We start from the raw sequence: 15,213 nt of genomic DNA, 5'->3' as shown, positions 1-15,213 counted from the left end.
TGGGCTGAGGAAACACTTTTGAAGAAATGCACCCAAGAACACTCTGGAAAAACACTTGGACTCTGGCTTTGAGACATCTAACTTGACACACGAGGTTACAGCAACGCAACAAGAACCTAACAAGAAGCCTTGGAGTCACTGAAAAACCAATCATTCAGCACTGACTCAAGGAAAAAAAAACTTATTTACCATCAAAACGTCGACCAGTGCTAATACCGAAGACACCGCAACCAGCCAAAGAATCCACAAGATTGAGGAGAGAGAAAGCAGTGTGCAACTGGTCTAAACTGTGGAAAAATCCTTTGGAAAGCCAGAAATGATGGAAGGAATCTTGTTCCTACTGGAGGCAAGCACCGGCTAGAGAGGTGATGTCGAGGAGTCACGGATCTTTGGTTGCTTGGGTGGAAGAGCACCCATCGTTACGACCAGGGATGGTACTCGAGGCGCAAGTGAGTTCGCCATCTATCACCACGAGGGAAGGTGGCCTGGATGGCTTGGGTCCAATTCGACCAAATACCCCAGCCAGGCCGGGTTTACTTACGGGGAGGTGTCCCTCCCATGCCCAAGTGTACAGATTGTTGCTTCCCAGGTTAGGGTGACGGAAGGAAAGTGAGTGTGTTTGAGTTGTAGAGGACAGATTCCCCTGGGTAGGTGGTGGTGGCTCAAAGCTGAACAAGGATGCAGGGGACCAGGAAGCTGGATGGGAACGACGTAATACCTACTGGACCATTACGAGTGCGCCAGACAGCTTGAGTGTATGTTGGGATAAATCTGAGGAAGGATGCTCTTGCTATTGAGGGAGTGCAGCAAAGGTTCACCAGACTGATTCCCGGGATGGCAGGACTGATATATGAGGAGAGACTGGATCGACCAAGCCTGTATTCACTGGAGTTTAGAAGGATGAGAGGGGATCTCATAGAAACATATAAAATTCTGACGGGACTGGATAGGTTAGATACTGGAAGAATGTTCCCGATGTTGGGGAAGTCCAGAACCAGGGGACATAGTCTAAGGATAAGGGGTAAGCCATTTAGGATGGAGATGAGGAGAAACTTCTTCACTCAGAGAGTCGTTAACCTGTGGAATTCCTTGCCGCAGAGTTGTTGATGCCAGTTCATTGGATATATTAAAGAGGGAGTTAGATATGGCCCTTACGGCTAGAGGGATCAAGGAGTATGGAGAGAAAGCAGGTAAGGGGTACGGAGGTGAATGAATAGCCATGATCTTATTGAATGGTGGTGCAGGCTCGAAGAGTCGAATGGCCTACTCCTGCACCTATTTTCTATGTTTCTATGTAAACATGTGTCCACACTACACTGTAATGTCAGTGCAATACTTTGGTGTCACATTGACGCTATAGTTATAGTGTAAATCAAAGGCCCAACCTGGCACCAGAACCAAGCTGAGTGAGACTCTGGAGGAGATAAACTAATTCCAATTTGCTTCAGAGTCATTTTGGGCCTTGGTACCAAACTCCCACTAGAAGTAAGTGTCACTGTGAAATGTTTTTCGGCTTTGCACCGATGCTAAACTTGTAAAGTGTGAACGTGTTCCAAAAATGTGCAATCATATGGAATTGCAGAGCAAAGATTATTTGATAGTAAGATATTTGATATGGCCTTAGGTTACTGATAATCCACTTGCATACCATTCTCACTATTTAAACGCAACTAAACTCCCCAGCACTGGCTGAGGTAAGTGAGAAAATGCTGCCAAGCAGTCACTGGTTTTACTATCTAAAGGAAACTGTAGTAGGAGCAAACACTTTGTAAAGTATTTAACTCTGAATATGTTCAACAACATCAGCCAAGAGGATCCCCATTCAGAATTGTCATTTGGTGTGTCTGATCTATTAAATGGCATTTTCAGACCCGCCAAAGACATTTTTCTTAAACCCACTCCTAATGCATTTCGCTGCACAGAACAAACTTAACAGGGACTCCTCCCAGTGGCTCCACCTGTACTTAGAGCACAGTAACCTCTCTCATGTCATAGGATTAGTCATCTTTTGTTTAGCTACTGTTTGGTTGTTATTTTAAATTCCAATAATATCCACACAAATAAAAGTCGTCATACTGCCAAGGAAAAAAAAGTTACAAATTTTATTGGTGCAAGTTTAAGGAAATACTATACAAGACGATTAGCTACGTGGAATATGGCAAAGAACAACTGCTTTGACTTATGAGCTAACTCACATATGAAGAGTCACCTTTTACTTTAAACACTCGCAACGGGACAGATTTAGCTTTTATTAGGCTTAAATGAAAAAACAGGCTTCAGGATCACATGCACATAATGGACAAGACTTTCGGCACATCATCGCTCATATAAGCGCTGAGATTCAGGCTATCTCTTATATTTGATGAAAATGGAAACGCCTATTTTTTTTTTTTTAAACTATGCGTTATCCTTGTGCAAGGCCCAGAATATTGTTTATAAGTGCTACTTTCGGCATTTCGCCCATAATTCGCTCAAATAATCGCTCACCCAAAAAGACGCTAAAGAAAAGCTGCACTCACCTGACCTTAACTCAGCAGTATGGCCGCCATTTTGTAAGTCGGAGGATCTTTAAACGGCTGCTTGAAGTGGTTGAGAGAAGTAATTCGTGAATGATTTTATAGGGGGGGGGGGGGGGGGGTTGGTTTGAATCTTGCCAATCATCCAATCACATTGTGGTTAATTTCCAGTTTATATTGGCGTAGAAATTCCGCTTTCTCCTTCCCGCGGGCGTTCGATTAGATTTGAGAAAAAATGCACACCGACCTGAAGCTCCTGCGCCTGCTCAACTTCCCGATCCACAGGCTTCCTCTCCCTACGCATGCACGTCAGGACGTGTGCAGGCCTGGAGCTGAAGTCACATGGCTCTGGGCAGCCAATCAGGTATAGTATATTCTCATTCATAAGTAATAGGAGTTTTGTAAGAAACCCAGCCCCCCCGCCAAACACCCAAAACACTAAAATAGAAAATATACACTATATATTTAACATTCATTTAAATTAAAGTTATTAATGTCATTAAAAAAAAGGGTATATTTTTTTTTTCAAGTTTTTTAAATTATGCCTTAAAATAAACTTACCATCGTGGGGAGAGTTTTTAAACGATAAAATGTTTGCAGAGCTTTTTTTAAATATATGTGTCTGTGTGTTTTAAAACACGTGCCTGTAAAAGTAGGCTCTGCACCTACTTTTTCAGGTGCAAGATTTGTGAGGACATTGACTGGGCAAGATGTGTGTAAATATTGCAATCTTGCCCGTACAAATGTCCTCGCTCCCGATCTGGCTATGATCTGCTTGACAGATCGGAAAAGCCGTTTTTTTTTTTAAGCGCATGCGCATTGCACGCTGCAAATCGGCTTTTCCGATGCCTTCCTGGGTCCGTAGAAACTTCATACGGGCCCAGGGACGTGGAATTTCTACCCCATTGTATTTGTTGAGAACAATTTAAGACGACAGATTAGGGCATTTAGTGATGGGGCCTCTACTTTCTCAACCAGTATTGATGACTAGTCATATGCTGCAGAATAGAGATGGGAGAAGGTTCATTGAAGAGCATTATGTGCCGAAAGAGGCGACAGACTGCTGAGACCACCACCTTACACCCAACACATTTACAGGAATAAGTGATCATACCTGGACTTGTCTGATAACACGTGCGTTAGAAGGCTGCGATTCTGAAAAGGTCATCAGCGAGATATGCCAGCTAATTAAGGGAGACCTACAGCCTACCAGCACCAGCACTGCCCGTTAAGGTTAAGGTTACTTTCCTTCTACGCATCGGGCTCCTTTCAGGCCTCAGCTGGCGACATTTGCAGTATCTCTCAGCACGCCACACATTGCTGCATTCAACAGGTGACTGAAGCCCTTTACGCATGCAGGATGGACTTTATAACCTTCCCTATGACCAGGGAGGCACAGAGTGAGAGGGCATTGGGGTTCTAGAGAATAGCAAACTTCCCCAAGATGCAGGGTGCCATAGACTGTACGCACATCGCCCTGCGAGCACCTTTACAGGATGCAGAGGTGTTTCGGAACTGAAAGGAATTCCATTCCCTGAATGTGCAGCTCGTTGTCGACCACAAGCAAATAATCATGGCAGTAAATGTAAATTTTCCAGGGAGCATCCATGATGCGCACATCTTGTGTGAGAGCACTGTCTCTTACCCGTTTAAGAGTCAGCCACAAGGTGACGGTTGGATGCTGGGGGATAAAGGATATGGCCTTGCCAGCTGGCTCATGACCCCCCTGCGTAAGCCCCAGACAGAAGCCGAGAAGCTCTAAAACGAAAGACATAAAAGCCACACGCAATATCGTCGAAAAGACAATTGGAGTTCTGAAGCAGTGCTTCAGATGCCTGGACCACTCAGGAGGCAACCTACAATACCACCCTGAGTAGGTCACTGGGTTCATGGTGTACTGCATGTTGGATAACCGAGCTATCAGGAGGGGACAACAATTGTCAGATGGGACTGCAGGTCCACCTCAGGAGGGGAGGTGGAAGAGGAGGACGAGGACCTCGGGGAGGACAATCAGCCTGGCGATGAACCCATGCCCCCACGCCACTGGAAAAGCTCCGTGGTAATTACACAGCTGTAAAACTGTTGCGACAGCAGCTCATAAATGAACGCTTTTTGCATGAAGCTATGTTACGTTTCATTCTTGTCTGGCCATGGTCATTGTTTGCAACTCTTGTATTGATGTTTTACATTACGTTATTAGAAGACACTTCACAACAATTGTAAAGATAATTATTTTTTTTAAATAACTGATTTAAAATATTTTTTTAACAAACTATAACACCCCCCCCCACCCCAGCCCCCTAATAGTCAACAAAATTTTTTCAAAAATATAACGATAACACCCTCCCACCATCGCCAGTCAACAATCAACAATTTTTAAAATATAATATAATATACAACCCCCCCCCCCCCCCCAACCCCTACCTGCAGCCATGCTTCCCTCCTCTAACTTTATCCCCCCTTGTCTATTTAATCCCCTTATAATGGGACAAAAATGTCTTGCAGCAGATCACCTCAAGGGCTGCTGCTGCTGTGTGCGTTTTGGGGGGGGGGGGGGGGAGGGAGGGGTGACATTGGCAGAATTATCTCAGTGGATCAAGAAGACGACGTTTGCGAAGAAACGTCTTCCGAGTCAGAAGGAAGTTCTTCTTCCTGTCTCGCATCTGTCGTGCTGGATGGTGGTACAGCACCTTGGGGTGCAGTGCCGTATCCCAAAACTAGTGTGCCACAAGGCATCGACAAAATCGGTCGTTTTCCCCATTGCCGCAACCATCTGCCCCCATGCCCTCCGATATTCTGGCAGATAATGTGGCAATGTTGCCGGTCAACCCACCAATCGCCTGGAGGAGCTCTCGACCAATGTCGATGCTCGCCCTTGACAGTGACACCATGTCCTCGTTGATAACTGCCCGTCGCAGCACGTGCCTACCTCGCCAGCCCAACCTCCGCGGGGTCGGCGTGGGCACTGGGCGACTTGGAGTGCCCTGCTGCAAGCTGCTTGGCTATGCCACTTCATCCGTTGCGAATGACGTGGCCGCAGGTACCACAGATGACCCTTCAGGCTCGTCATCCTCCTCCTCGGTCGTATCTTGTTCTCCTCCTACTACTACTACTACTACTTCCCCCATGGTCAGCACGATCTACAGCAGTAGGGGTGATGCTCCAGGGTCATCCTGTTCCACCTGGGGAGCTGGAAAACATAATTCAGGTTAGTAGAAGAGAAGGGGAGCCATAAGAATGCTTGCGCTGTGCAGGCATATGTACAAGGAGCAACACTACTGCAATAAATGTGAATGAGAGATGTTACGTATGATTAACATGAGTGTACAGAAGCTGCATGCACAACATTACATTATTCATATAATCAAATGGCATTAAATTACTTTAAATTACCACTGGTTTACACATTACTCACTTGGCACGACAATGGGATCTGCACCACCACAGGTGGCAGAACGATTATGCGTGCCCACTAAGGCTGTGGCACGCTCCTCCAGACCGGTCACAGGGTGAAGGACAGCAGGCCCTCCTCCGCTCAGATATCTTCCTCTGCAAATGTGACAAGAACATGGCATAAGCTAATTGTTGCCTAGGTACTATTACAGAAACACAACAGATATTGTAATCCATAATTAGTCACCCCACATAATTCATCGTTAACCTTATATGCCAATACGGTTTGCATCCAATGGATGCATGTTATATCAGAGAAAATATTTAATAAGATCGTGTTTAGCAACTAACGCTAGACACCAGCCCCCTCATGTACAATCTCCAGGAAAGGCCCCATCAACGGGCCGTGCCATTCGGCGCCTGAGGGGAGGGAGGCAATTTATTGGAATTGATGGAGGTCCCTGGTTTTGGGGGGGGTGAAAAAGAGAGGGGGGAAAGGGGAGGGGAGGAATCAGGAACGCTGGTGAGCTTGGCAATGACAGGACCGTAATAGGAGAGGGCACCGTGTCCCTGGGCTGTGCTCGGAGACCTCTGTGCGGCCGGAGCTATTATCCCAAAGTGTCCCAGGGCAGACAGTGAGCCAGGGCAGCTCTCCCCCAGTCCAGGTCCAGGCTGGGTCACTGTGTGACAGCAGCCGGAGAGACTCTCACTGTCTGGGCAAAGCTGACTGGACGCTTCAATGCTCAGTCGGCCCGCATCTACCAACCTAACCATAAAGGAGACGGTACCCAAGTTAGAGTTGCTCACAGCACACAAGCAGCGATATAATTTAATAATTCTCCTTCTAAGCTGAAGCTGAAGTGGTAGAAATGCCGAGTGTTTGCGGTCTGTCTTTTTTCCAGTCATTCCTTTGACCCGAATTTTCGATCAAAGCGTTTAAATAATTAATACTGTCGATTAAGTTTAAGGCATCTCAGCAACATTAGAGTAAAAGGGTGCAGGTTCCGACCCCAGTCCAAATCCAACAGGGAAGCTAGCCAAGATACCCAGCTTAATTACAATCCGGCAGATTTACATTCTAATTAATGAGTCAGTGCATCATTACAATTATTAATTTAATAATTTAATACTTACTCTTGCTGATGAAACAAAATTGTTCCAGCACTTGCGGCACTGGTCTGCTTCTCATCTATTGTGGGCCACAGATGACACTAGCAGCGATATCCACCCATATTCGCTGGTATGTCCGAGGAGGGGGCGGCGGTGGAGGTTTCCCACACCCACCTCGGGTTAATTAGCCTCACTGCGTCGCCACCTCGTGGAGTAAGGCCTCATTCGCTTCTTGAAAAGGCTTTCGTCCTCCTTCTCCCTGCAACCTCCTCAACACTCTCTCCTGATTCCTCGTGCTCCATCTTCATCTTATCTGCTCACCAATTCCTTAAAAAAAATGACTCCACACAAACCCTCCTTCTCTGTCTCGCTCCCTCTGCCTTCTGAGTATGCACAGATGACCCCGGACCTCCCAAATCGCAGGAAAAGTTCTTGGTCTGAAAAAAAACGTGCATGCGCAGAATGGCCGTTGCTATGGATGCCAGCCTTGCGACTGAACACATCGCTATCACCCATTTCACATCGCTAAGGCTATCGCCAAAATTAAAAAGGTGAAACTGGCATTTTTTTTTTTTTTTTTTTTAAATGGGCAATATTCCAGCGATCCTGAAAAATAAAAAAAGCACCAAGGCTGCAAATATCACCCATTTTTGGGCGATAGCAATCATAGTGGAAAGTCTAGCCCAATGGAGTTTGCTTAAATTTCTGCCTATTATTTTAAATTACACAAGTGGAATCCTCCCCATCTCGGTTTTAAATGGGTGGCCCCTTATTCTAAGATTATGCCCTCTAGTTCTAGTCTCCCCTATCAGTGGAAACATCCTCTCTGTATCCACTATGTCAAGCCCCCTCATAATCTTATATGTTTTGATAAGATCACACCTCATTATTCTGAACTCCAATGAGTAGAGGCCTAACCTACACATATCTCTGGAATCAACCTTGTGAATCTTCTCTGAACTGCCTCCAAAGCAAGTATATCCTTTGGGAAATATGGAAACCAAAACTGCATGCAGTGTTCCAGGTGTGGCCTCACCAATACCCTGTACAACTGTAGCAAGACTTCCCTGCTTTTATACTCCATCCCCTTTGCAATAAAGGCCAAGATTCCATTGGCCTTCCTGATCACTTGCTGTACCTGCATACCAACCTTGTGTTTCATGCACAAGTACCCCCAGGTCCCGCTGTACTGCAGCACTTTGCAATCTTTCTCCATTTAAATAATAACTTACTCTTTGATTTTTTTTCTGCCAAAGTGCATGACCTCACACTTTCCAACATTATACTCCAATATGCCAAATTTTTTCCCACTCACTTAGCCTATGTCCTCATCCTCCTGCAGCCTCTATGTCCTCCTCACACATTACCCTTCCTCCCATTTTTGTATCAGCAAACTTGGCTACATTACACTCAGTCCCTTCTTCCAAGTCATTAATATAGATTGTAAATAGTTGGGATCCCAGCACTGATCCCTGCGGCACCCCACTCGTTGCCGATTGCCAACCAGAGAATGAACCATTTATCTCGACTGTCAGCCAATCTTCTATTTATGCTAATATATTACCCCCAACCCCGTGAACTTTTATCTTGTGCAGTAACCTTTTGTGTGGCACCTTGTCAATGCCTTCTGAAAGACCAAATACATTAACATCCACTAGTTCCCATTTATCCACCCTGTTTGTTACATCTTCAAAGAACTCCAGCAAATTTGTCAAACATGACTTCCCCTTCATAAATCCATGCTGACTCTGCCTGACAGAATTTTGCTTATCCAAATGTCCTGCTACTGCTTCTTTAATAAAGGACTCCAACTTCTTCCCAACCACAGATGCTGGGACCTCCCCAGAATCCAGGGAATTTTGGTAAATTACAACCAATGCATCCACAATCCCTGCTGCTTAAGACCCGAGGATGCAAGCCATCAGGTCCAGGGGATTTATCTGCCTTTAGTCCCATTATCTTACTGAGTACCACCTCCTTAGTGATTGTGATTGTGTTAAGTTCCTCCCCCCTTAGCCCCTTGACTATCCACCGTTGGAATATTGTTAGTGGTTGGAATATAGGTTAATGGATAGCAAAGAGAGTAGGGATAAACGTGTCATTTTCCAGTTGGCAGACTGTAACTTGAGGGGTCAGTGCTTGAGCCTCAGCTTTTTTTACAATCTGTATAAATGACTTAGAAGAAGGAACCAAATGCAATGTATCCAAGTTTGCTGATGATACAAAGCTAGATGGGAAAGTAAGATGTGAGGAGGACACAAAGAGCCTGCAAAGGGATATAGACAGGTTAATTGAGTGGGCAATAAGGTGGCAGATGGAGTAGAATGTGATGAAATGTGAAGTTATTCGCTTTCGTAGGAAGAATAGAAAGACAGAATTTTTTTATTTTTTTATTTTTTTAAATGGAGAAACTATTAAATGTTGGTGTTGAGAGATTTGGGTGTCCTAGTACAAGAAACATGAAGAGTTAGCATGCAGGTACAGCAACCAATTAGGAAGGCAAATGGCATATTGGCCTTTATTGCAAGGGGGTTGGAGTTCAAGAGTAAGGAAGGCTTACTATAATTGAACAGGGCTTTGGCAAGACCACACCTGGAGTACTTTCATATTTTTGGTACCCTTATCAGAGAAAGGACATAATGTCTTAGAGGCGGTGCAACAAAAGTTCACTAATGTAATCCCTGGGATGAAAGGGTTGTCCTATGAGGAGACATTGAGTAGAATGGGCCTATACTCTTTGGAGTTTAGAAGGATGAGAAGTGATCTCATTGAAACACACAAGATTCTGAGGGGATTGACAGGGTCGATGTTGAGAGATTGTTTCCCATTTCTGGAGAGTCTAAAACTAGAGGGCATAGTCTCATGCTAAGGGATCGGCCATTTAAGACTGAGATGAGGAGGAATTTTTTCACTTAGAGGGTTGTAAATCTTTGGAATTCTCTAACCGAAAGGACTGTGGATATAGAGTATAGTCAAGGCAGAGATAAATAGACTTTTGAACTCTAGGAGAATCAAGGGATGTGGGGATCGGGTGGAAAAGTGGAATTCAGGTCAAAGATCAGCCATGATCTTATTGAATGGTGGAGCAGGCTCGAAGGGCTGTATGGCCTACCCTTGCTCCTAATTCTTATGTTCTTATGTATTCTTGAGTATTTTTTTTGGAGGGGGTTTGCAGATGTCTTCATATTTTAAGATGCAAATCAGATATATGATAAACAAAGTAGCTGAATGTTTGCAACTGTGGACTTATTCTAACTGTATAGAACAGAGATGGATTAGAAACATCATGATCCAGCTGTCAGAGCTATTAATTCAGTTCTCAGTGCTGAAGATAACAACAGTTGACAACTACTGACCAATTCAGTTTCTATTTGCCATTTGATTCAGTTACCATTTGTTTTTCAGGCAGTTGGTTGATACACTCCATAATGACTGTGTCAAGTTGATTTATCATCGTTCTTTGAAAACTCAAAATACTCAAAGTGATTTCCTTTTGATTGTTTTTATGTTAAGGTTTCTCCATTGAAAGTATATCGCTGCATTAAAAGAAAATTTAGTCCCAGGATGGTGTGATGCATGCTTACTCTTAATATAATGTTATTCATACATTATTGAAATAAGAGGAGTTTGTAACATGATGCATCTTATTCTCAACATTGGTACACAGAGAAAAACACATTGCAATCCTTGAGGTTGAAGAAGTTGTACATTTAAATTAGTGGTGGGTGTGCAATTGCTGAAAGTTCATTGCTGGGGAGTTTGCACATCTTGGCAGGAGTTTTGAATTGGTTCAGTCCCGAGTCTAGATTACTGCATTCATTACCACCATGCTGGTGGACCCAAGTTCATACACTATGAAGAAAGCATAAACATCAGCTGTTGTGTAGGCTCTGAGTTAACAAACCAAGTGAAATGTCTGAAAATTGCCTATTCGTGTTAAAAAGTAAATAGTATTCAAATTCTGTTCCTTTTATTCAAGTCCCCAGAGTTGCAACTTGTGAATGTTTTTGGAAATATTAAATCACTTACACAGCAGTGGGTTTTTCCCTGGGGTCCAGTTCCCCCCCTTTGGTTTCCTGTTGTACTCGCTTCTTGTGAAGTATGCTTGTTACCCTTTGCTCACCTCTCAGAACATTTATTCAAGAAACCATCAGCAGACAGGAATGATTGACAGTGACTTCAAATCAAACTGCAAAATGGGAGTTGCAGATCATAATTTTAAAAAGGTCTTTTCAGGTTGCCTCCTGTCAGTACTCTTGGCTGTCATTTTCATACCTGTCTACAGTCACATCATACTAAAACAAAGCAATATATTTCTCTGCACACTGACATTTTAAGCAATTCCATCATCCATCACAACCCCAGGACATTGCTGAAAGAATTCCTCACAGCAGCATCCTTAAACCAACCATCTTCAACTGCATCACCTGCCCTTTATCAGGAGCAAGGCTATTTACTGACTGTTCTAGTGTTCAACTCGATTCACAATTCGTCCAACAGAGAAGCAGCCCATATCAGCCTTCAGCTGGACCTAGATAACATCTACGATTAGATTGACAAGCCATCATTGTAGCATGCTCCTTCAGAGCATTAATTGGTGAATCGTACATCTCCCATCTCTCACAAACCTCTGCTGTCTTCATAGAGAAAATCCCTATATTCAGGGGCCTAAGGTCAGCTGTAACGGTCAAGAGACAAGTGCTTCTTGGCCTTCTGGGGAGGCATCTCCAAGTCTTTGGAGGACCGGTTGCTCTCTTCTACATGCCAAAACATCTTTTGGCAATTATTACACTTGAGGTTGGGCAATCATCTTTGACATGCTTATTTTGACACGGTCACACCATCGTTGCAGTAATGAAACCACTGGTCTGTTGCATCCACATTTAACTGGTCTGCTTGCAAGGTTCTCAGGGTCTCTGATGCATACAGGATAATTGGAGTGCTGCAACTATTATACATGCAATGTTTTGTTGGAGATGCAATGATCGTATCCAAGTCCACCATCGCATCAGCGCAATTCTGCGTCGTAATTCTGGGGTACTTTGATATGACTGGTGGATCAGCGATCCCAAATACTGCAATCCACAGTTTCTCTTTCAATCTCTAGATTAGGCAGGCGTGGAGAAAGCAATGAATGACTGGTCTTTTGTTTTCTTCGAGTTGACTTCCAAGCCCAAGGGGCTCCTAATTCTGAAAATTTCAAGGGACAGATCAAGAATGGCAATCATTTCTGCCAATGGGCAACATCATTTATAAAAATCAAGGTCCGCAAAGGAATCACAACCAATATAGGCTCCATTCATCAAACAATGAGTCCTCCTTTCTAGAATCCAATCCAAGCAATTTGGAGTAATGAGACACATTTGTCAGAATTGACTGGAAAAGGCAGCCTCTCATCTCCACTCCTCAGAGCTGCTAGTATCCAAGTATAACACAAAGACCAAGCATACACGTTTGCCAGATACCCCAAGGATGGAGAGTATTTATCCAAAGGCAGTCTGTAGGCAGAGTCAAACATTGAGTTCAGATCAATATAAGCCACATATAGTGGGCAATGATATTCTCCCCAGTCTGTGCCAGCAAGTTGAGCATCAGTAACCAATCAACTGTCCATCTGCCTATTGTGAAGCCACTTAATCTTGTCTTGTCTATGTAGGAGAGATCCTAATCTGAGAAGTGTATGAGCAATTATCCCTTCAAATGACAGAAAGGGGTGTTGCCCTAATAAATTACCACAATCAGCTCTGCTTCCCTTGCCTTTATAAAATCAGCAAGATAACCTCATGAAACCAATCTTTCGCAATAATCGAGTTCCCATAACCAAGTAAGTTGGTGAAGATAGACATTACCACCAGCTCCAAGAAGTTCTGCTGGTATATTACAGCAGCCTGGAGCCTTGCTCAGCTTCATACTTGTAATTGCCTTAGCGACTTTCACTCATAACAGAGCAGACACAAATATTATCTGGCACTGCCACGGAAGCCGCCTGGGATTGCACTTCAGGAGAGGCTGGTGCACAATAAACTATACTGCTGAAGTATTCGCTCCATTGTTCCATCTGTACATTCTGCTCCACCTGCAGGAATCCATCTGAGGTCTTAATAGGGGCAGAAATATTGGGACCTTGACACAGTCTTAAGTGCAAATGCATCTATTGTTCAGTAATCTTGGAGAGCATCTTCAGCTTCGTCTATGATTGTTTCCTACTGCTCACCTTCTTTATGAGATAAGCTCTTTGTAGAGTGCCATGTTGCTTGAAAGACAGACAGCATTTCATCTTTCATTGATGTCTAGAGTATGTAAAGAAAGCCACACCATCTTAGCTGATGATCTTAATCCAAGAATCTCTTGGGCAGCGTCAGAGTTACACCACATCAATGTCAGACAATGAACAGTTCCAACAAGAAAAGGCTGAAACAGCTCCCCGACCTTCAATAGCATCAACATCATCAAGTTCCCCATCAACAACATCCTGGGAGTCACCAATGACCAGAAGTCTAACTGAAGCAGTCACATCAGCAAAGTGGCTAAAAGAGCAGGGCAGAGTCTGGGCACCCTACGATGCCTGGTTCCCTTCATCTACAAACCTCAACTCAGCAGTGTGATGGAACACTCACGTCCTGTCTGAAGAGTGTTGCAGCAGTTACACAATAGAAGTTCAACATCATTCAAGACAGAGCAGTCTGTTTGATCAACACCCTCTTTACTGGACTCAATAGCCACCTTTCCACAAACAGTGCACTGTGGCTGCAATGTACAACATCGACATTGTGCAGCAACTCATCAAGCTTACTTCCAGCCTTAGGACCTCTATCATTCAGATAGACAAGAAAAGTATTATAGAAATAGCACCATCTACACGTCCCCTTCCAAGTGTCACACCATCTTGGCTTGGGAATATCGCCATGGCTTCATCATCACTGTCAAAAACCTTGCAATTTCCTATCTGATGTTGGAGCTTCACCACAAGAGCTGCAGTAGGCCAAGGAGAAGGCCCACCTGTACATTCCCAGGACAACTAGAAATGGGCAATAAATGCCCTAGTCAGTGTTACCTTCATTCAATAACAATTTTTTTTTAATATATGTATTTTCCCCTCACCCTAACAACCAACTTTAATACAATAGAAATGTCTACTTTAATTTCCTTGACCTTTAACAGTCTCAACTGAAACCACATTTAATTCAAACACCTTTCCTGTTATTCTAGATACACTCCAGAAAAGAGACCCACAAGGTGATAATTTACTGTACTTACTCTGGAAGTCTCGAGAATATGCCCGCACTGATGGAAGTTAGTGCATCATTCATTCGAAATACAATTTGACCCTTCTGAAACCAGGTGACCACTAGCTCTATGATCATTAATCCCACGAAATAGGGTGTAGCCTACAAAACATAATCCAGAAATGTTGTTAATTCATCTTTTGCTCAAGCAATTTATTTGCATCAGAGTTTCTAATGAGTGACTTACAGTATCACAAGAACAGCATTTCAGGTATTCAAGGATTTTCCGCATGTTAATATTTGATACTAGAGGCTATACAGATTATACAGCAGAAGTGATGCTTTTAGTGTTTGATAGTTTATGATAATAAACCAATGCATACAAATGAGTAATTATGAAATTCATTTTATAAATTGAGAGATCACAATGACAAGACAAATTATATAGGGCCCTAGTGAGACCGCACCTGGAGTATTGTGTACAGTTTTGGCCTCCTTAGCCAAAGAAGAATCTACTTGCTATTGAGGGAGTGCAACGAAGGTTCACCAGACTGATTCCTGGGATGGAGGGGGGGGCGGGGGGGGAATTGTCCTATGAGGAGAGATTGAGTAGACTAGGTCTATATTTGCTAGAGTTTAGAAGAATGAGAGGTGATCTCATTGAAACATACAAAATTCTTACAGGGCTTGACAGAGTAGATGCAGGGAAGATGTTCCCTCTGGCTGAGGAGTCTAGAACTGGGCATCATAGTCTCAGAATAAGGGGTCAGCCATTTAGGACTGAGATGAGGAGAAACTTCTTCACTCAAAGGGTGGTGAATCTTTGACATTCTCTGCCCCTGTGGATGCTCAGTTGTTGAGTATATTCAAGACAGAGATTGATAGATTTTTGGATATTAAGGGAATCAAGGGATATGGGGATAGTGCAGGAAAGGGGAGTTGAGGTAGAAGATCAGCCATGGTCTCAT

The 15,213-nt window shown here is 43.7% G+C and overlaps 1 protein-coding gene across 1 annotated transcript in view; it reads right to left on the bottom strand.

Annotated features, from left to right (window-relative positions):
* The window catches only part of agmo (alkylglycerol monooxygenase), a 651,239-nt gene that overhangs the window by 598,668 nt on the left and 37,358 nt on the right, over positions 1-15,213 (bottom strand). The window contains exon 2 of the mRNA XM_070879980.1: positions 14,277-14,407. Within this exon, the coding sequence (XP_070736081.1) occupies positions 14,277-14,407 (131 nt within the window). The remainder of the gene's footprint in view (positions 1-14,276; positions 14,408-15,213) is intronic.

This window comes from Pristiophorus japonicus, chromosome 5 (assembly GCF_044704955.1).
Source record: "Pristiophorus japonicus isolate sPriJap1 chromosome 5, sPriJap1.hap1, whole genome shotgun sequence".
Taxonomy (NCBI): domain Eukaryota; kingdom Metazoa; phylum Chordata; class Chondrichthyes; family Pristiophoridae; genus Pristiophorus; species Pristiophorus japonicus.
This window is presented reverse-complemented; position numbering and strand designations above follow the sequence as displayed.